The sequence below is a fragment of the Numida meleagris genome, chromosome 3 (assembly GCF_002078875.1).
Source record: "Numida meleagris isolate 19003 breed g44 Domestic line chromosome 3, NumMel1.0, whole genome shotgun sequence".
NCBI classification, from domain to species: domain Eukaryota; kingdom Metazoa; phylum Chordata; class Aves; order Galliformes; family Numididae; genus Numida; species Numida meleagris.
In genome coordinates this window covers 13690700-13713385 of record NC_034411.1, presented here as the reverse complement: position 1 = coordinate 13713385, position 22686 = coordinate 13690700, and the positions used below count along the sequence as shown (strand labels likewise).

The 22686-nt window shown below is 37.4% G+C and overlaps 1 protein-coding gene across 6 annotated transcripts in view; it reads left to right on the top strand.

The window, feature by feature from the left end:
* The window catches only part of PLCB4 (phospholipase C beta 4), a 241450-nt gene that overhangs the window by 134537 nt on the left and 84227 nt on the right, over positions 1 to 22686 (top strand). For all 6 annotated transcript variants that reach the window (XR_002436444.1, XR_002436445.1, XM_021390074.1 and 3 more), the window contains exons 4-7: positions 14183 to 14283; positions 18882 to 18962; positions 19256 to 19315; positions 20611 to 20754. Coding sequence is in view for 4 of the 6 variants with exons in the window: in XM_021390074.1 (XP_021245749.1) it covers positions 14200 to 14283; positions 18882 to 18962; positions 19256 to 19315; positions 20611 to 20754 (369 nt within the window). In the remaining 2 variants the exon portion in view is untranslated. The remainder of the gene's footprint in view (positions 1 to 14182; positions 14284 to 18881; positions 18963 to 19255; positions 19316 to 20610; positions 20755 to 22686) is intronic.

Here is a 22686-nt window from a genome sequence, read left to right as displayed (position 1 = left end):
CTACCTTCAGGAGGCTTCTAACAACTGCTCAGCATAAAAAACTTGTAAAGCTCTCTCACTGTTGCTCAGGGTGGCTTTCCAGAGAAACATCAGCAGGGCCTATTCCCTTTTGCCTAAACATACAGTTTCACTTAGATGCTCTGAGAAACTTTGCATATATGGAGCAAGGAAATAGTTTAATTCAGCAGTGCCATGACAGTGCAAAACACCATCTGACATGAGTGGGAATGATGCAGGCACAGATATTGCAGAAGTGCACTGACAAGAGGAAAGACTTAATGACCTAGAAGCCATATGAATGGATTAAAATTAAATCAACCTGCAACCTTCCTGATCCCAAGTTTTTATTTGCATGCACAGTTGTATCACAGAACATGCTCTTCAAAAATTTGCAGTTTACTCAGTCCACTCTATAGTTGTATAGTACCTGAGTGGTTCCAAAGTAGTAAGATCATCTTTAGTGATGCTGGAAAACCCTTCTCTTGCTTTTGAAAGAGGGGAACATTGACTTGCTCAGCAAAAGTAGTATCTTAAGCATGATAGGAAATGGAAGTGTTCAGTAGTAGGTCAGTACCTCTACTGTCTAGATCTTCCTGCCCACAGATTTTTAAAGTGGTAAAGCTGCAGCTTTCTTCCCTTGAAAGATCCTTCCCATAGATATTCCCAAGGCCTTAATTGTTCTCCTGTGGAGTGGTCAGTTGTCTCTTCTTCAGCACCTTTGGCTGGCCTTGCACTTTATGTTGTGATCACAGAGAACAAGAGCAATTTGGGGACTTGAATAAGAAAGAAGGGCACTTTACATGAAAATCTACTCTCAGAATGTTAAGACCGTTGTAGTCTGGGAACAAATATGGTACAATAAGGTGGGAAGTGGGATGCTGATATGTTATTTGACAAGACATTTGTGACTGTGACAAAGTGATGTTTCTGTCGCATCACATTGTCCATTATTTTTTTCTGGCAATAGCTGTATTTCCTATGGAATCCTGCTACAATGAGTGGTGTCCAGGGATAGTGTTTCTTCTCAAGCTTTTTCCATGGTATGCGGCTTAGTTTCCAACACACAAGTCGCACATGCTGACAAGAATCAGATGCACCTGTTACTTGACTACAATCCAGTCCACAGATGCAGATTTATAGAGCCTAAAAAGAAAGGGCTGAAGGGTGTGCACTAGTTGAGCTGGGTAATTTTACTGACAGAGGTTCTTTTTAGTATTAATTGTGTACTTGCATCTAAGTTTAGTGTGATTATAATTATGTCAGAAGTTTTGTTATACAAAAATAAGCAGCTGCTAAAGACTGAGAGCCCCTAGGGACAATAAAGTATTCAAAGCTCCAATTCACATTTGGTAATGCTTTGTCTAACATGCCTACTGGGATTTCTTGCCTGTGCTCTACCTTTATTCCCTGTTTTAACTGTTTTCTTTATCAGTCATTACAGAGATTCCTCAGTTACGTTTCTACTTTTCTTGTTCTCTGGACTGGGGTGTGCTCTTTCAACTTGTTTCCTTCAGTAACCTTTGCACTTCATTATAAGCTCCAGATTTTTCCTTGCAAAGCAACACTATACAGAAATATATGTAGTGTGAATAGTCTTCACATTTTCCTGGGCTTGTCTCTAAAATCTCAGAAGATTTATAAAGATACCAGAAATGCATTTACCTTGTGCAGAAAGTGCTGTCTGCAGAAGTACAACATGCACATTAGTGTACTTACCAGGAAAGGAGCAAAGAAAGGGATTGCTAGCCAAGGGCAAAGAGCTCTTTTCTTTAAGCTTTCAGTCAAAAAAAAAAAAACAGTCTAGACATTTTTATCACATTAAACAGTCTGGAGCATTTAATAGGGATGTGACAGGAAGAAAAGCAGTCTGAACTAGCTGACCAAGTTTCTTATGGGAAAAGCCTGCTGGGCCCAAGATTTTATTCTGTGCAATAGTAATTGCTATGTTGGAAATGTTAAATGGTGATGCATGGGGCAAAGCTGGTTTTAGACATGTAATAATGTTGCTTTCACCTGCAGGGTCTGCTGTGCTTTGCGTGTGATGCTGCTCTTGATTTTGGTGGGCATTGTGCTTTTTGAGTGTGTGTACCACTTGTTTCTAAATTGTAGGAGGCCGGGTAGATGTAATAGCATTAGTTAAGCACAACAGAACACTTCAGTGTAATACAGCCCGTGCAGGTGGTATAAGGGTCCCTTTGTCAATTTTTTGGTGTAATAAGTTGCATCTGTTGATTCCGGTTTCAACTTCTCAATAGACTCCCCTGCCCTTGACCTCCACCTTGTGGTGAGGAATCAGTTGTTTCCCCTTCCCAAGCATTTCACCCATGCGTCCTCTTGATTTGTCTGCAGCACAGAGGAATGCTGAAATGCTGAACTCCTCATCTCTGGGAGCACTGCCATCCCCACTCCAGAGCTGTCACAATAAATAACCCCACTCTGCTTTTGCCTGGAATGTTGGCTCTGGTTATGCCACTTCTTTCTTCTTCACCCCACCTCCCACAGACACCAGCATGGTGTCTCGTTGGTCTTTTCTAGTATATTCTCCAGTCTGTTCCTTCCTTTCCTAGCACTATTGCGGAAACTCAGCTTCATACTTGGAACAGTCTCTAAAAATAGTGTTGCTTGTGCTATCTCAAACCATTTCCATTTCAGCTATTCCATGCTACCTGGTGTTCTTCTCTAGTGTTGTGAAAATGCTGCCACCTTCCCTTTTCATTTTAGTTGCGTTGCCCTTCTCAGGTATTTCATCATTTTATCAAAGCCCATCTCAGTGTCAGACATCCTATCCTCCCTTTCTACACTTTTTGCTTGTTTCTTCTTCCTTTTTTTAATTTTTCTCCTCTTTCCTATGGATCCTTATTTCTTTCTTCCCATATGGTTGTCCAGAGCTAAGAATATCTTCATATTCCAATGCGATATGCATATTCTCATCTTTCCTCAGTGACCACTGCTTGCTTATATTCCTACTGATGTGAACATGTTCTGTTATATACCCATTTCAACACGAGGGTAGAGTTGTCTTCTGCTCATACTGTATATGCCCCTTTCCACCTCAGTAGAAGTAGGTCATGCTAGCTATAAGATGACAAAAGAACTGATGAGGACACTTACTCTGTACTACAGGCTGGGCAAGCTATCAGCTCTCACCGACTTATTTTTCTGCATCTTAATGTTTGGAATTCAGAGAAAGTAAGTCCCTTGACTCTGGTGTCTCCATTTGGTCCAAAAAGGTCTGAATAAATTGAATCTCTCAGTATGCTGTAAATCTTGCTGTTTATTATGAGATGTCAAATAAGCATTCAGAATGGACTGTGTATGCCATACCATACTGGCAGACTGGCTCTCCTTTTTGTCTCCACAGCGATAAGACAAATAGGTTATGTACCAACACTTTTATTTTTATCACTTTCAGAATACTGTGTCAAATCATCCATTTGGAGCAATAAAAAAACTGAAATGACTTTCCTTCAGAAGTTTTCATGTACATTATGAACAGCTGAACAAGCCAAAATGCATTCTGCAGGAAGATTTGGAAAGGCTGCTGGCTTGGAACACTCTCCCACCCCTCAATAGTTGGCATGACTGGTTGTGCCCCAGATTTTAAAGAACAGTTGCATTAGTATTCAGAAGGGCATTTTAGGGACATTGTTCTCAAGTAATCTAAACAATTGAAGGCATCAATAATGAGTGCATTAGCACTCCTGAAACAGTTTTATCAGATAAATTTATCAGGGATGTCTCATACAGTCTCATTTTACCCCGAAAAGATAATCTTTGTCAGTTCGGTAGTGACTGATGTGACAGGAAGCATATAGCACACCGCCAAGAGAGTTGTTTTGATATTTGCTTAGTAGAAACGTACATAAAGATTGCAGTGTTTTTCTGAGGCAGGGATTAGTGAAAGAGACTGTGATACCATGGTTCATGAAGCCTCATCCTTCATTTTTGTTTAACTATAAGATTATTGGCTAAAAGATTGGTGACTTTTTTTTTTTTTTTAGGAATGCATTCTTTTTCCTGTTCTGTTTCCATTACTTTCAGAGATTCTGGGCAATGGCACAACAGCCATTAGAAAAGAGCTGTCTCAAACAAATTTAAAAGAAGGCTTACTCTGCCACCTACCTACAATAATAAAGTAACAGTAATAATAATTTCAAGTTCAGCACCAGTTTTATTTTCTTTTCAATCTCTATGGAATTAAAGCTATAATTATCTGATAACTTGGCATATCTCAAATATGGCTGTCCACCTTCTGTCCTGATGAAAAGAGAGCTAGGTTTCCAAACTGTAGGTAACATTTAATTTTTAGCCTTGCCTAGTTTTGATACATTGCGTTTCAGAAATGCGGGGATCTCATTTTCAAAATAAATAAATAAAGACCATTTATATATCAGTGAGCTAATACTGGATGTTCTTATTGATCAAAGATGTATAACATTAATATCTTCTAATTGTGATACATGTTACTGTCATTTCTTTCAAACACTCTGCACAGGCAAAAATTATCATCAATAAAAGTGGAATTAAGACAAGTCTTGCTAGGCTTATTTTACAGAGGTTTAAGAGGAAAATGGAAAACAGTATCCAGCCAGGACTAGACAGCAATATTGCTTAACCTCAGCTGTTAACCTGAGTCCCTTGACTCCTATGTGAAAAACTGATAACGAGTGTTATTTCTGCATACAACAAGGGAAGTGTTTGGGAGCAAGAAAAACAGATATATTGATTCTATAGAACACTATTTAGGCCAGACAGTTTATGATAGTCTTCTTCCGTCTGTTAAATATCATCCTAGTTCATAGATTTTCTTCTCTTGATAGTGTCCAGGAGGAATCATAGGAAGAGCCTTTATTAAAGACAATTAGTATATTCTGATTCTTTGCCTGTTTGTTTTATTTGAACCTAAAATATTGATTGAAAAATAAAATTCAACCAACCATCCCAAAATACCAAAGCTCTAAGGGAGCTGTGATCTGCTTCAGCCAAGTTACAGCCATCCTGCTGCTGCCCTTACTTGAGTTCAGGTTGTGTCACAGAGCTAGGGAAGACAGGCTGTGCCTACAACTCTCTGCTTCCTAAGGTTTGGATTTACCTCAGCCACTTGGTCTGGATGAGTGGACAGAAGGGGATAACTTCATTCCAGCCATCCGATAACACTGTGCTTTCATTTTCCTGCCTCCTAGCTGAGACTTAGGGTAAGCAGCAACATGTGAGTGAGCTGGGTAACAGAGGAAGTAAACGGTGATGAAAACAAGAAAAAGGATATTGAGTGCAAGGAATCATGTCATCATAGAATGGCTTAGGTTGGAAGGGACCTTAAAGATCATCCAGTTCCATAATCCCTGCTGTGGGCAGAGTTGCCACACTAGATCGGGCTGCCCAGGGCTCTCTCCAACCTGTCCTTGAACACTTCAAGGGATGGGGCACCCATGACTTTTCTTAGCAGCCTGTTCCAGGGCCTCATCTACTTCTGACAAAATAATTTCTTTGTAACATCTAACCTGAATCTTCCCTCTTTTAGTTTAAAACTGTTCCCCCTTCTCCTGTGGTTATGTGCCCAGGTAAAAAATTGGTCTCTCCCCCTGATTATAAGCCCCCTTGCAGTTTTTTTTTTTTATGTTAATGCATTTTAGATCACTGAAATGACCTCTGAAGATCATCACCTTTCCTTTTGTCTGACATTTTAATCCAACAATCTGATTCACTCCTGTTTTCTCAGAAATCATCTGGAAAACCAGTTAGAATTGAGCCCTGCAGGTTACGTTGTCACTTTCCTAATTTTAGATTTTAGAGTAACATCTATGTTCCTGACAGCTTATTAGTTTTTAAAATATCTGTGTATTTTGAACAAACTCGTATTAAGTCATGTCAAGACTTTTTTATAAAGTTTGGTTTGAACTAATGTACCTGACCATGGAAGGGCTTATTTCAAACACAGAGATTCAGAAGATATTAGAAAAATGTGATCCTGACCTTTCATTAGATGTTATTAATACGAGAGTCTGTGTGAATGTTTGCAGACTACAACTGTAACGTCAAAATGTGTTCGTGGGGCAGCAGATATTTGTATTCTGCTTTATTTTTGTTTGAGGTACTAGTCGGTGTTATTTCTAGAGCTTTTCCTTGTATTTTAAAATGAAAGACTGTTGTTTTGGAAGTTTGTGTTGCCTTTTCCACAATATTTGTAGTTAATAATTTGATCTTAGAGTCTTGCAGTTGTTTGATGGCCTGGGATCCCCAAACTTAGATTCATAACAGGAATGCTGCTCCATTATGGTTATCCGGTGTTTCTCCATACTTCCACCTGATTTCTTAGCAATTTAATATTAAACATTTATTTATGTATTCCTATCACACTACAGTACAGGAATCACTTCTGTCTGAGGGCACAAAACCCCAGAAAGAAGCTAAAAAGAAGGACCTGAAGTTTTAAATGTCAAAATCACCCATAAGTTTAGTTAACATAAAAGACACACGTACTTCATACAGGTTTACTTATATTGCTGTAATTATTCAATGTATGAGGTTTTACAGGGTTGTTAAAGAAAAATTGGGGGTAAAAATAATTCAGGAAATACTCAATGTGTTGCAAGTGATGCATACTTCTCGTTTGTTGGTTATTTGTTGCTTTACAAAAATGTAAATGTTTAAGCACTTTACATTTTAAAGCCAAGGAGTGAAGCAATTAAAGTTAATAGAACTCATTGCTTCTTAAATCAAAATACATGGTATACATACATCATACAGTATAGCAATTCAGAAAATTATTTATGGAAACCATTGTTTTCATCATAGTCCAGTTCACTGTTTCTACCTGAGCAGGGGATGACTTCCAGGAAAGGGTATGTTTGACATTAGGCTAAAGGTAAATATTGAATGCCTCTAGTACTTCTCCTGTTTAACAAAAGATAAAACTGATGTTGTCAACTTTTTAAAAACAACTTTATTTTATGTATGGTTAGCGTTTATTATTAGAATGAACCAAAACAGGGAAGGTTATAGGAAAAAATTCTTCATCTTATACTCGTCTTACAAAATTACATGTGTTCTTGACAGCTTAGAAGCAGTAAGTTACTGTCTGATGGATACTGAAGTATACATATAAATGGAAATTAATTGTCATCATATCTTTTGGTGAGACACTGTGCTAAATTCTGTGTACAGTTGACATCATTAAGATAAATCATTCCTAGGGAAAATCCTTGCGCTTTACTGTTACAAATTTGAAAATGCAAACATTAAAATTTCCATCAGCAGAAAGAATGAACAACAACTAAAAAAATATTTATAAAGTTTGTGCTTTTGTATCACTGCTTCATGGTTGATTGGTTTGTTTCAACACTTAAATTTTTTATTAAGCTCCAGTTATACTAGGATAGCTCTGAATTTTGGTTTGCTATTCCTTTATTAAGGAATATTGATTTGATTTAGATATATTTCTGATAGCCAGAACTTGATCTTGATGTAAGGTTGCAGTTGTACTTTACCCAGAATAAATGTATTTACATTTCTGGGTTTTTTTGGGTTTTTTTTTCGTGTTTTTTTGTTTGTTTGTTTGTTTGTTTTGTTTTTTACATACTATTGACTTCTCAGAAAGTGTAGTGCCCCTTGAAAAAAGTTGCATGGTAAGTACGTAGGGCAGATAACAAGAGACTTGGAATGACTATAAAGACTAGGCAACACTGTAGATATTAACAAATCAGGATGGCCTTTGGACAAACAGAAAAACAGCTAAGAAAACACTGAAGTCATGTTTGACTCCTATGGTCTATCATAGGAACTCACTCTACTTGTTACAGATAATGGCTCTCATCCGAGGTAATGACTGAAGCACAGTTCAGATGGAGGGCCATCTCATTTTCAGCACTATGGCAAAAGCAATTTTTGTTTTCTGCTGTTAGCAACAGATGGACACGTTTCTTAGCCTGAAGCTGTGGGCAGCCCCACTGACCTGGTGTGAAACACTGAATAAGAGGTTAGTTACAAACAGGCCACTTCTTGTTTTGAGCTAGCCTTTTAGCTGACCCTTCACGGCAATGCATTCCAGCAATTAAAACAAAATGGAAAATAAGACTATTCCTAAACAATACATTTTCAGGCACCTGAGCTCTGTTGTATGTCTTTTGTTCCTTCTGGACATTCTTTTTTTGGGGAGAACTGTTCTTTGTTGCTTGCATTCGCTGTGAGAATAATGTGTTTAAAAATAACTTTCCGAAAGAGCACTCTCTTTAAAAAAAGAAAAAAAAAAAACAACAACAAAATTTGACTGTGAAAGAGCCTGGAGAGCTGTGAATTCTTGGAATTGCACTATAGTGTAATATAGATGCTGCAGAAATTCAGCAGTGTGGCTCTTGGCATTAGTTTTCAGAGAGAACTTTAAAAGCAACCCTTGTATGCATTTTCCATATGATAACTCTGGCACTTTTAGGGCAAAGGAAATTGTCTCTGAGGTGTAAATACACCAAGAACCGAGTCTTCTTCCCATAGAGATGTAGAAACAATTGTGGTATTAGCATATGACAGTATTTTGTAGCATTTTTGTAAGAACATCATTGTTTCACTGCTTGTCAAGTGGGAGGAAGCTTTGCACAGCCAGCTCCTCACTCTGGATTACAACCATGCAACTTTATCCCTGCAGGTAGATTTTCTGGGTTGGGATGAACTGCAATAAAACTAAGAATTTGTACAGATCTGCTGATATGGAGCTCGTTGTCTTTGTTATGGCAAATCTTGTTTACCAAAGAGGAGCGGTGGTGAAAGATATATGTACTTCAAGAAGGGAAAGAGTAGGAAATTCACTGGTTTTATTTTTTGTTTCCTTGTAACAGTAAGAAAATACATATGCCAGGGCAAGATTACTAACCCCAGCATAGTGTTCTGTTGCTGCTTACGGTTTGCCCTTGAAAACTACAAGGACAGTAACCAGTGCACTTTTTCGGTAGTGTGATTGGAATAAACGAGTGGTGAAATGGCAAACACAGAGTATGGAGCCTCCTCAGCTTTAGCATAGCAGAGTTATTCATTCTGGAGGCAAAAATAATAATTACTAAAGAAAATGCTACAGGTATTTTTATAACGCTCGTGGTTAAGCATGCTGCAAAAATTGAGAGTTACTGTGTTTTAGGCTGGAGTAGATCAGCTCTGAGGGATACTGCTGTCCTTTCCAACGCTGTCTCAACATTGACAGGATGTTTATGGGATCCAAGGAGTATCCTATCCATCATGCTAGCCAGCCCTGTGAGTTAGTTTAGAATATCACCTCTTTCCCCAAACATTTGTCTGCTTTGTTTTAACAGAATCCCTTCCTCCTCCTGTTCAGCCACACCTTGTCCTTTGTTTGGTCAAAGAATGAAAAAAAAAAAAACAAAAACCAGGATTTATAGACCCTTCACCCACTACACCTCAGATTACAGCAAAGTATATAAAAGAGGAGGACTTCTGTGTTAAATAATGCTGTTCTGGATATGATTAATTTTGTGTCCTCATCTTTTGGGTACTCCAGGTGAATTGAAAGGTGCTTTTTTTTATGTGACCCAAATTATGACCGCAGGCATAAATCAGTGTTGAAAGGAAGGAATATGGCTCAAAACACATTAAACTACTGCACTTGCGAGACTTCTCCTGCTTCTCCATTGTGGTCATTGATAGAGAGCTGCGGTGTATTTTACATGAGTGGGTTTTTTCTGCTTTTGTAAACAGTATGTATTCAGAGACTTTTTTATATTTTAAGAATTGTAAATCAGTGAAAATAATTGATTTTAGTTTTTAAATACTGTCTTAAAGCTTTAGACTTAGAGTTTGACTGTTTTTAAATTTGGTTCTTAAATCTTCTGTCTCTGTTGGTTAAGTCTTCACACATTCAGTAATTATTAAATTTCTGTTAAGTAAGTACTTCTTGATTCTCGTTATGGAGATGCTATACACATGCATATATTTGCAATCAAATGCATGTTGAAATGTTGCATCTGTTTGTTTTGTTTGGTGGACAGCCGGGGGTTTTATTTATTTCTTAGCTTTGCTTGAACTGCTTAGAAATTGTTGAAGATTCAAAGAGCTCCAGTGAGTGACAAGGGAGTACTTTATATTTTATTTTGATGATCTTAAAAGCTGAGAGGGTTATGGAAGAACATATTTTTAGAGGAGTATAAGAGATGTGAGAGAGCTTTTTAGAAAAGCTCTTTTCTTCATCTTCTATACTACTACCAAAGCATAAAGCTTAAAAATCCTGTTAGATTTCGTCTGACTCCTTGCTACATGTACTCAAGCCATTTTTCTCTCACACGTCTGTCTCAGTTCATCTGTAAACTGTATTGACCTGCGAGAGAGTACAGCTAGAGAAGAGATTGGTGAGACGGTAAATAACAATGAACTTGAGTCCCTGACACAGAGCTTGATAGCCTGCTAAAATATGAGCAATCAAGCATGTTTTCTTGCAGGCAAATGCAAGTTAATGTGAATAAGAAGGACAGTCATTCTAGCTTATATGACAGAGGGCTATTCTGGGCTTCTGTGTGCTGGTCTAGACCCCTGTCTTCAGAAAGGCTGCCGGGAAACTGGAGGGTGTTGAGGCTGACCCCCAGATTTGTAAAGTGTGCATTTCAGTGAGAAACTGAACAATCAATCTATTTAATTTCAGAAATGAGGTAATGAAACAACTTCGTCAGAGTAAGTACCCAGACAAGGAGACAATATCTGTAAAGAAAGCTATGTTTCATTGACTAGATGATGAACTCAGCAAAATTGAAATTGTCAGTGAAGGTACATGTTTGTAGTGCTAAGGTAATTAGTCCTGAAACATATATGTCCATATGAACCCTTGTTACATACAGAATTCAGAGTGCTAGGTACTGGATGAAATGTGATGTATCTTATACGGGGATTCAGAGCAGTTGCAGGGCTTGTAGGTTTTAAAATCTGTGTCTGTATGAGTTCAGTGTCAGTTTGGAGAAAGAGGGGAAAAAAGGTTTAAGGTTGTGGATATAGTATAGAGACTGAAAAGTATTCTTCACAGCCTTAAACATGTCATCATGTTTCTTATGATTTAGAACAGAATACGTCTGCCTTTCTCAGAAGGACTTCACATGCTGGCAACATGTATTGCTGCATAATATGCTGCATAAAATACCTGTCATATTATAACTGAGTTTTCGTCTTGGGAACATTGTGATACTGAAAGTCATTTAAAAGGATAAAAGTAGTTTATAAGAAAATGGTCAATATACTGTGAAAATTGAATATTTATCACTTTAGATGTATATATTTTAAGCTGCCTTTGAGTCTAAAGGATATTTCCAAAGATCTTTGAGGGGTTGCTATATAGTACAGGGTTTTGTTGCCTGTGCTTTCAACTTTTGCTGTTAATAAAGTCAAAAAACTGCTTTCTAAAGCTGTTTCTCTAAATGTAGTTTTGCTGTAAGAACAGCACTAAGTTTTCAAGATGCTGTGATTGTCCTGAACTATTGTGTGAAATCTGAGAACAGCATGGAACAAGACACTGTCATGCTATTGCAGTAGGAAGTCTGTCCTATCTTGCAGCTTACTTTATGGAATGAGGAAAAAGCAGCAATAGAAGAGAACCTAAAATTATAAATGTCTTTTAAATAATAATAAAATCTAATTGATTTGATGCATTCCCTGAAAGGATCCCAAAACATCACGGTCCTCATAACAAAGATACGATTGCTCCTTGACAGAGTTGTGAGAACCACATACGTAAGGCTGGGGGTAAAAATGGGCTTTTCATAGGCCACTAAATATAATTGGTTGTTTCCTGGTCCCAGTTCTTTGTGCTCCATTTTGTTCAAAGCATATCTTCATAAAAAATGATATGGATTAGTATTTCAACAGAACAAGGCACTTAATGGTGTTCTATATTACCGTTAAATTGTATTGATTGTTACAGAGAATTAATTCATGTAACTTACAATTCTTTGGAAACATAATATGTATCTTTGATGTTTGTGCATCAGTGACACAAAAAAAGGCAGAAGATGAGGAGATAGGCAGCATCAAAATGGATTTTGTATTTTTTTTTAAGAGAAGGAATGTTTTTTTCAATGTAAAATGTGAAAAGTAGCTGCACTTAAAGGTAGTTTTAGACAGAGTCCTTTAGAAGTAATATCTGAATTCTTTTGTAGTTCTTATTTATTTCTTGCTAGAACATCTTTGATAAGAATAAGAACACGGCAGAGAAGAAAGGTACTACAAAATTCTTAATTTTTTAAAGCACTTGTGTCAGTTTTGGATTTAAAGTTCAGTCAGAGTAGACATTTCAGTCTAAGAACATCATGGAAGCATTGTTACCTAATTGGTAATGTTTTAGTCTGCTATTCAGAGTTTTGGCTTAAACAAGCACTGCAAAGATGGTTTGCACAGCACTGATGTAACGGACCATTGTGCTTTCCCTTTAATTTTATTTGTGCTTTTTGTTCTGCTTACTTACACAAACTTTGCTTGGGCTAGTTGCCTGCATTGTAACGGAGTAAGAATTGTGCTGGTTGCGCTTAGCCTTGTATCATGTTGCTAGAGATGGCCAATAATGGATAAATGTGAGACTAAGGCAAGCATAGTGGGATATTTTTCTCAGTATTTGCTTCCTGCTTCCTGAAATGAAGATGTTTCTGACCTTTGTCAACTTGTTGAATCTCATTTCAAACACAGTGGTAGGGAGAAGCAGTTTCTTTACCCTGGGTTGACCTTCGCTTTGAAGGCAGGGGATCTCACTGGTACTTTCCAGTAACAGTACCTTCAAGGTGGTGAGGACTAGGGAGAAAAGTGTAGTGAAATGGCAGGAAGTTGGGATAACAGCTTCCTCCTTTCTGTACACCTGTCCAGCAAATATAAGACTAACTAGTGCCACATTAAGGTTCTGTTGAAGACTGCTGTCTCAGGATGCAAAGGGAGTAGAAAACTGAACTACAAGTTGCAGCACTGAGTTTGTTTTTTGCATTAGTGTGGTTTCAAATGGTCCCAATCTATAGGATGGTCTAACAGCTATGTATTGCTATGTTGCAAAAGTCACATCCCTCTTCTGATCAGTGGAAAGCCTTCTGTGTTAGCTCAGTAAAAGCAGTGCTAGTATGTGTACTAGACTCTCTATGGGGGCACAGAAGGGGAAAATAGTCATTCAGTCATTTTCTGAGCAAGGAGTGCTGCACCAAAGGCCTCTTTGGGCCCCTACTGAAACAAATGGTGACCCCCAAGGAGGATGGCCTAGGTTTTCCAAGGAACTCCCAGGTCAGACCTCTGTGCAGGGGAAAGCAACATAATCTAGAAAGCACCACGGTGGTCTAGTGTGTGAAGGAGTAACCAAGATAATATTCATACTAGATGTGGCATCATTAAGCTGTTCATTCATTTCAGAGAGCAGATACTATTCACTTCACACGGTGTGTGGCTGGGACTTCTTCTGGAAAGTGGAAAGTATCATAATGTAGAAAGCACCAAGGTGTTGGACAGGATACTGAATGATTTGGTAGGCTTTATTGTAAGGTCTGTATGTTCTGGTTTATGTATTGTGTTCTAATTAGTGGTTTCTTTTATTCACAGTCCCGAACTCCCACAATGAGCAGTGATACTAGCTAGTTTCATTTAATGCCCTATATTCCTGAACAGTTTTTTCTCTATGGACCTGCATACTGTTTATGCTTTCAGTTATGCATAAAATCTTACTGAAAATATACAAAACTTTGCATAGTACATACGGATTTTAAAATAAAAGTTCAGAGGAAAAATGTGTTTTTTGCCTGTGTAGTATGCAATTCAGAGTGTGTTTTTTTTTTATTTTTTTATTTCTGTCTATGTAGTACCTGATGTCTTCCAGTGAAAAGAAATACTTATGTTTGTTATCAGTTGTGATACTTTGTATCGCCTAGGGTTGTGTTATCCCCAGCCCTATTATGCTCCAGGAGTGATATAACAGATCTTTAAACTAAAACAATGTACAGTGACAGGTGTTTCTTTCAAATAATTAAGTTGACACACATTTTCTAATCATTTTTTTTCATTTGAGTTATGAAACAAAAATAATCTTGTGAGGAAAACTTTTCATCTGGAAATGCACAGTGACTTTTTAATATCATTGTGTGACCAGAAAAACTTAAAGTCACTATTTTTTCTGTTTAGACTTTGAAATATTCCTTTAAAAAGACAGTGATTGAACTCTACTTTTATTCCATTTCAGGTTTTTCTTCTATAATCATGGCAAAACCTTATGAATTTAACTGGCAGAAGCCAGTTCCCTCTTTTATGCAAGATGGAGCTGTGTTTGACAGATATGAAGAGGTAAGAGGCCATTTGCATTTTGTTTGCTATTCTCTTTAAAATATGCAGATGTTTTAGAATATTTCATGTTTTGTTTTTATTGTACACAAATTTTCACATAACTGAAGAAATGTGTCTGGGGAGGAAATACCATTACATTTCATTGCTGTACAGTTTTTTTCTTTTAAAAGAAATAATTTTGAAATATGTTTAATCCCACTGATTTGCAGTAAACCCTGAGCAAGAGAAAGGGAGATTTGGATCAAAATAGCTGTAATATCATAAAGCTCTCATCTTTGGAGACCAATAAAGCACATTATTGAACGAAGTGCATTCTTCCATTTTCTGTACATGTATCAAATTGAATTGAGGTGGGAAGAGAAGTTATATCCTTTTTATATATAATCTGAGGATCTACATCTCATGGAGGAAAGTTGGAGAGCATAAATAATTAATATTCTGATTCAGATGCATAATTTGAGATCTGGAGTGGTTTTATCTACATTAGAAAATCAACCTGTAATCTGTCTGAAATACGTTTACTGTGATCCGCATTTCAGCTGTGCTTTAATCCAAATCTGTTGAAGGAATGCAAAGCAGGACATTTTACACAGTCAGTTAAAATAAAGGGTGGATGCATTTACCTCATATTTAGCATTGGTGCACTTCTGAGAATACTTTTATCAAGGTCTGTCTTTAATCTCATTTGGACAGGAAGTTATCTCAGTGAGTACCTATGGAGATATTAGGATTTTCCTTTTACCTTTTGAAATGTAGGTAAATGCGTTTTTCTTATGAGGACTGCCAAGGCAGACAGTTCTTTTAACATGTATTTTCAGTTTGGGGAGCAGATAAGCTAAGAAGATACTACTGTTAAGTGCTGTAGAAAGAAGATTCCTAAAAACTTTGCTTTTCCTTCAGCAAATGCTGTACCAGAAATTCAGTCTGTGAGCATCCGGGTGGGAAGTTATAGCCCACGATTGTTCTCTTGCACCTTAGACGAGAAACAGAGAATGAGCAGATGCAAAAAAGAGTTCAAGTGTTCAGGTCTCAGTGTGGTATCAAGAATACTCAGTGAGGCACCTGGATTCTTGATGTAGTGGTAGAGAAAACGTAACATTCTGAAATGGAATACTTATGCACTGTAGGCTGTTGTACCTACTAGCAGGCACTCATGCAAGACTAGCCAACAGATAATACTGTGCATCTACGGATATAAATGGGAAAACTATGTAGGTCAGTCAAAAAGTAATGCCTCATATGTATTTCCAAGGAAACTGCAACAGATACAAAGATCACAATAACACTATTTCAGGGAGCAAATTCTCAGCTATGGAACACTATTTTTCAACATACTCACCACCCTTAGCTGATCGGCACAGATTAACTAATCAGGATGATATTCATTTTGTGATGTGACAGCTATGCCATAGCCATCCGGAACATTGTTTGTCTTTCACGTTACTGTCACCACTGCTGAAATGCACCACCCTCTGCCTCACTGTGCTCACAAACATTGTTTGGCCTCCATCAACCTTCTGCAAGCATCAGTAAATGTCAGTGGGGGCCATTTTTTCCACACAGAGGAATTCAGTTCCATGCCTTTGCTTCATATGCACTTCCATGTCAGATACCATTCTGTCAGACTGCTCTCCTACTGCCATCTTTCACATAGCAACAAAATGGAACAGAATATTGATGGGAAGGTTCAACCTCTACTGCCATGTCACCACCATCTGCCTCTGACATTGTGGGTCACATAATAAAATAGGAGGCATTACTTTTGGAGCAACCCTCATAGAATTCTTGGTCCTTGCAGCTGAACTTTTTTCCTTCCAAAACTCCATAGAAAGAGGATCTTACTTGCTACAGCAAGGCCAGAACATTGTCCATCCATCCATGCGATGTGCTTTGTCTGCATTACTTGCTGCAAGTTTTGCTGCGGTGCACTCCAGGTTTGCTGTGTTAGAGCTGGAAGTCTGGTTTGCTTTATTGAAGGGGCTCTCTTCTGAAACATTAAAAGGCTTTCACTTGGGTGGCTAACTTTATATTTCATCTGCAATTTTACAAGGGCTGTGAAAGAAAAACAAAACCAGTGACTCATAAGTTAAGATCTGTAGCCTTTAAACAGTGAACTCTAGATGGTGTAGCTGTTTGTGATACTGTCAGATTTATGATTTACATAGGCTATGATTTTATTTTGTTGTGGTAGTAAGCAGATACCAAAGAGAAAAACACCGTTGCTTTAGGCATGTAATGCAAGCATAGAAAAATCCAATCCCTGTACTGTTGGTCTTGTAATTTACAAGATAAATGTTTCAGATCTGGCCTTCTAGTTTTCATTGAGATTCTGTACTTAATTCCTTCACCTTAACAGAAAAGCCTAGTGGGGAAAAAGATAAATGATAATTGAACTAAAGTCATACAGCAAGTCAATGCAGAACAGGGCCTCAGGAATCCCAGTCCAGGTTTTGAGTGACTGAATAGCTCTTGTACCACATGACAGGTCTTTTGTGTGCCTAAGATTTGTTGAGCAGCTAGGAAAATCTGGATTATTGTAACGTGGGGCACTGTTTTCATCCATCTTTTGCTGATAGGTGAGCCACTTACCTGGCAGGATTACAAAATAGCAGAAGTATATTTTGAGGAAAACTGCATTGATTTTGAAAAGTCTAGAATAGAACTGTCTCAGAATATGAGAAGAAAACAATCAGACACGATTAGGAATCTCTCTAGTCATGTTGCATGTAGGTGTTCTCATGGTAGGTGCTTTTTTTACAATGCAAGAAGGCAAACTGCAGAAAAAGTAATTTAGTGAAAAGAATCAAGGATAGGGTGGGACATCAACATGAATACAGCTTATATGAACACCTGTGTGAAAACATTTTTTGGTACATCGATAACTTTTTGATAGATGGAGATGCAATAAATGACAAAAAAAAAAAAGTGCCTGCCTTTGGTTTTGTGAGTAATCTTTCTGGAAAATGCAAGAGGCACTCATTTTGATTGGTACTAGCTGTGTTTTTTTATGAAAGGTTCCTGAACTACAACGACTGTAAAACTAGTAATTCTGAGTTGTCTGGCAATGAATACATTTAATAAGGGATGAGTGCTCCAGTGAAGGCAGGAAAATAAAAGCTGCGGTGGAGAAAGACAGCCAGAGCAGCGCATGCTGGAAGCTCATGTGTAGTGGTATTTGTTCAGACTGAGCTGCGGCAACTTTCTTTTTCTATCTCAGCTCCCGTGCCTGTAAAATCAACATAATTGTTTGCTACATGGATGGAAAACTACAGTGTGTCAGTCCTTAAGTTCAGTAAATCTCATTTGAACACAAAAAATGTTGCCCGGAAGTGATAGACACCATTCAATAATGAACACATCCAGGGAAAAGGAAGAATTATCCCAAACATAAGCATAACCCTTTTTGCTATGTCCATCTAGAAGTGCTCAAAGACATTACCCAACTCTGGATCCACATACTTGCTTGACATCATGCCTGGTGTCAAGTCAGGATAAGGCCCACCTGGAATGAGACCATTCCTTAGCCCACTGGGTGTCCTTATTCCATGGCAGATGTCAAAAAGACACTGGTGACTGCCCCATGAAGTCTTATATCCTAGATTGGACTGGGAGACTGTCTCAGAGACAACCAGTGAGATCACTCTGTCCTGGAAAGGCTTACTGATTTAAAAGTGTGCTCCATGCACTGAGAGCGCTGGAATTCTTAGTGTTTTGTTACCTCCATACTGATTGTTCTATATGTAAGGCCGTTTACTCTGAAAACAACTCTGACACACTTGCCAGGCCTGCTGCATGCTTGAAGAGGACAAGGTGTATCAGAAACGTACCTGTCTTTATTATAGAATAACACATTGATCTCTGAAGCAGTAAGCAGTTCTGTAGCTGCACACATGCTTGTCAATTTTATACTACGAAAGTAAGGAAATCCTGGATCCTGTTTTACTGGAAAAAAAAAAAAAGATTCTGCACATTGCTATCCTACAATTTAACTTAATTTATCATGCATTACTTGGGGCTGGATATGTATGGAGGAAATTTCTTTTTTAATTCAGCTTATCTGATATTTTTGCCTTGTCTAGTCCTTCTCATATGATATCCTTTCTTAATTTATCTGCTAATTAATATTCTTCAAATTCTGCTTGCCAGGTACTCTGGCTACAAAATAGTTGAGCAGCATTGCTACTGTCATAGTCTAACAGAAAAGTGCTTCCCGATTTCTGAATGCTCAAACAAACCTTAAACCTTTAACGATTACAAAATTTGAAGTACTGAAGATTCAGTAAATATTTTTAAAGTTCAATTTCATTAAGATTTTTGAGGTAAGAATCAACATTTTTATTGAACAAAAAAGAAACTTTGTAGTTGCATAGAGAAGTACGGAAATATTAAGTGCATCCTTGTATTTAAAATGCTGGCGGAAAGATGCATCACTAAAAATTACCATTTTTTCATAAGCCTCTCTCCTTTTTTCTAATTGATTAGGAATGGCAAATTCTCCAGAGGAAAAAAGTAACAACATTGTATCGTTTGAGCAGTACATTTATTTATGACACTTGTCAAACTCACTAAAATAATAGTCTATATTCTCTTTTCTATAGGAATCTTTTGTCTTTGAAAGCAGCTGTCTCTTTCAAGTGGATGAATTTGGCTTTTTTCTGAGCTGGAAAAGTGAAGGAAAGGTATATTATGGTTATGTCAGAAATATATATATTACTTATTATCCCACTTGTTTCATATTCTAGCTAGCTTTAAAAGGTCTTAAATATTGTGCTACTTTTTATACAAAACTAGCCTTACTTCTATTCTTTCAGAATATACAAAAATGAAATACTTAAGAAGGAATTAACAGAAATGAAAAGGCAATGTACTGTTTAGTGTTAATTAACAGTGATTGCAAATAAAATACATTATTTTTGCTTTACTTTCTAACAGATCTTTGAACTTACATATATATATATATTTACCATTTCAGGAAGGACAGGTATTAGAATGTTCCCTGATCAACAGTGTTCGTTTTGGAGCTGTTCCAAAGGTACTCTATAGTTAGTTTATATTCTTTAAACAGAGAATATTTAAACTGAAGGTGAAATGCAGAGTGGAGTTCATTTATTTAAAAACTACTGCTTAAAAAGCTAATCTTTTCTTTTGCAATCATGTTCTGAAATTTTACATTTTAAACTCAAGTGATTTGGTGTGATTGCATTGGGAAGAATCTGTAGTCTTATCTTCCTGATTTAGTACAGTGCCTGGCTTTCAGAATGCTGTAAAAACTGAACAAAAGATATTAAGTGTATCTATTAGGATTTCTTAATTATTTTTCTAACACTGTATTTTGATAAATGTTTAAGAAATCTGGAAAAAAAATGGTTTTGTATTCGAAATTTTGCTCTTATCTGTTTTAAATTTGTTGTTTCATTGATATAAAACCCAGAAAGTTTTGTTTGCATCCCTGTTTATCAGATGATCAGAGAGGGCGGCAAAAACCAGGATCAGTGGTCACTGTCTGTGATTTTGAAGAATTTCTGTAGAAATTCAAAACTTTGGAATTTTAAATGGTGTTCTTGAGTAAGCATGATGAGTGTTTTTCTGAGATGAAAATTGGTTCTCTTTCCCCCAGGCCTTTAGTTTGGAAAATTTGTTATGAAACAAGGTTAACACCTCTGCATTTCTACTTTCAAGTGCTACGTGTTTCAGTATTAACTGTAGATAATCATCTCTTAGTAGTTTTCTTGGGACTCCATGGACTAAAATGCTTCCCCAATGGAGAAAGGGGCATGAGAAGAGGTGGTGCAGACAACCCCATTTTCCATGTGCAGAGTACCATACCAATATGCTTCAGACTTCACCTCTGTCTTGTGCTTTATGCCCATTAAATCTATAGCATTTGACCCTCAGCAAAGACCAGCTTGTAAGATGTATAATTAAGAAACAGCCCAAAAGTCACACAGATGGTAACTCTCAGTAGCTGTAGATTTAACTAGATTGGGATAATTTATTTATAGATCTATATTCTTCTCAATTTTCATTCTTTGGAGTGATTCATTTTTCTTTTTTATGACTAAATATACATAATTTCTTATTTAACTTTATGAAATGTATTTGAAGTACTTCATTTACATCTGAGCCTTCATATCTGTGTTCATACTTGTTAAAATATATAGTTTTTTGGATTTTCATGCAGCAATTCTAAATGAAAGCACTCATTTAAGATGGTTGGCAAAGATTTAAAGATGTTAATGTACAAGGAGATAAAAATGCATCTTTACCATAGTGCATTGCATAACAAATGAATTGCAAATGTAACAAGCTCTCTATTCTTTTTAACAGGATCCCAAAATACTAACTGCACTTGAGGCTGTTGGAAAATCAGAAAATGAGTTGGAAGGACGGATAGTGTGTGTTTGCAGTGGTATAGATCTGGTGAACATCAGCTTCACTTTCATGGTAGCAGAAAACACAGAAATAGCCAAGGTACTTCACAGTTAAACAGTGTGTGGGAGGGAAAAAAATGAAAGCTCCTCAATAGTACACAGTTGTTTTTCTGAAGTAAGTCAGCCTACTTTGCTGACTGAAATACCTGTTTAAATGTTTGCTGCCACACTTGCAAAAGGACAACAAACATCCATTTGAGACATTCTGTAAAATGTCTATGTGCCATGGCAAAAGGACAAAGTAATTTTATCAGCCTTTGTATGCATGGTAATTCATCAGAAGTAGAGAGACGTACAAGACACAATGTTCCCCCTAACTGTTAAGCGTCTTTGTGTGGGGCTTGCACAGTAAACTATGTGGAGATTATGCCGTGAATTTGTAACTCATAGTGATGCTAAAGAGAAGTGCAATTACTTTTATTTCCATGGTGAGTTGAACTCAGCCCTCCAAAATTTTATTCAGCGATAATCTAAATGCATCATGGAGTTTACATTATTTGAAAAAACAAAAGCAGGAAAGAAAATTCTGTACAGTTAAGAGGATTCCAGTGTACCCAAGCTCTTTTCCATTTCCCTTTTACATGGAAAAATCTTAAGAAAACAATGGTGCTTTTTTACATGGCATTGTTCCTCAGAGTTAAAGGTTGCAACTCACAGTGTAAGTTCTGCGGCTCCACCAATGCCTGGAACTCAATCTATCTGCTCAAAACTGCTCTGAGAAACTTGATCCAGAGTACTGGTACTGTGCTAATAGCTTAGGTCCAGACATTCAAGGGATTTTAAAAATTCATATTTTTTGCTTTTCTCTCCTGATTGTCTGTACTTAATGGTGTATTATACCTAATTTTGCCACTGAGATATATACTGATGAGAATAATGATGAGTAGTATACACCTGCTAAATTCCCTCCTTCAAAACTGAGTGTCTGTTTCTTGAACACAGCATCATTAGATCCCTTGGCAGACCCACTCGCTTTTTCATTGCTTGGATTCATGTATCTTTAACATCAGAAGTACTGAATAAACTCCATGAAAGGAGATACACTTGTATAACTTGCATGGATACATTGCGCTGATTTTACGGGGTGTATTTTCAGCCAGCTTCCAGGGAAATAACATGCTGTAGTTATGGTTTGCAGGCATTTAAGAAGCAAAGTAAAGGAGATGTTGGTAGCATTCACTCACTTTTATACTTAACCCAAAAATGTCTGATTTTCTCTGAGTGGAAAAAAAAATAAAAAGGTGCAGTAAAGTTTGTTAACCCTCTTCAATATCAGTAGATTGTATTAGACCGACTAGTTTGTGAGGAGTATGTTGACCTACAAAGACTGTCTCAAGAAATGAGCTGATTATGCAGTCTAAAATACAAACTGCTTCGTTAACCAGCAATATGCTTATCAAAAATGAAGTATCATATACTGCAGTCTCCTTGTGGGTAGGTTCTGAGAGGCTCATTGGTGTAAGAGTATTGCGTTTGGGAGTTTTACCACCACAAACTACATATCCGTGGCTTGTCAACAATAGTCATCCACTTGATCTAATATGTTTGAGACACAAGTGAGACAGTAAGGTAAATCAAGGCAGAAACAATGTAGACCTTTCTAAGTTGCATCTACAGTGGCGGTTTACTGAGGATATGGATGTATCGGAATTGATTGAGCTTGTACTGGTACTGGTGGATGGCAAGTTGGATGTGAGCCAGCAGTGTGCCCTCTCAGTCCAGAAAGCCAACCATGTCCTGGACTACATTAAAAGAAGCATGACCAGCAGGTCAAGGGAGGTGATCCTGCCCCTCTGCTCTGTTCTGTGAGACCTCACCTGGAGTACTGAGTCCAGATGTGGAGTCCTCAGCACAGCAGATACATAGACATGTTGGAGTGTGTCCAGAGGAGGGCCAAAAAATGATCCAAGGGATGGCACACCTCCCTTACAAGGACAGGCTGAGAGAGCTGGGGCTGTTCAGCCTGGAGAGG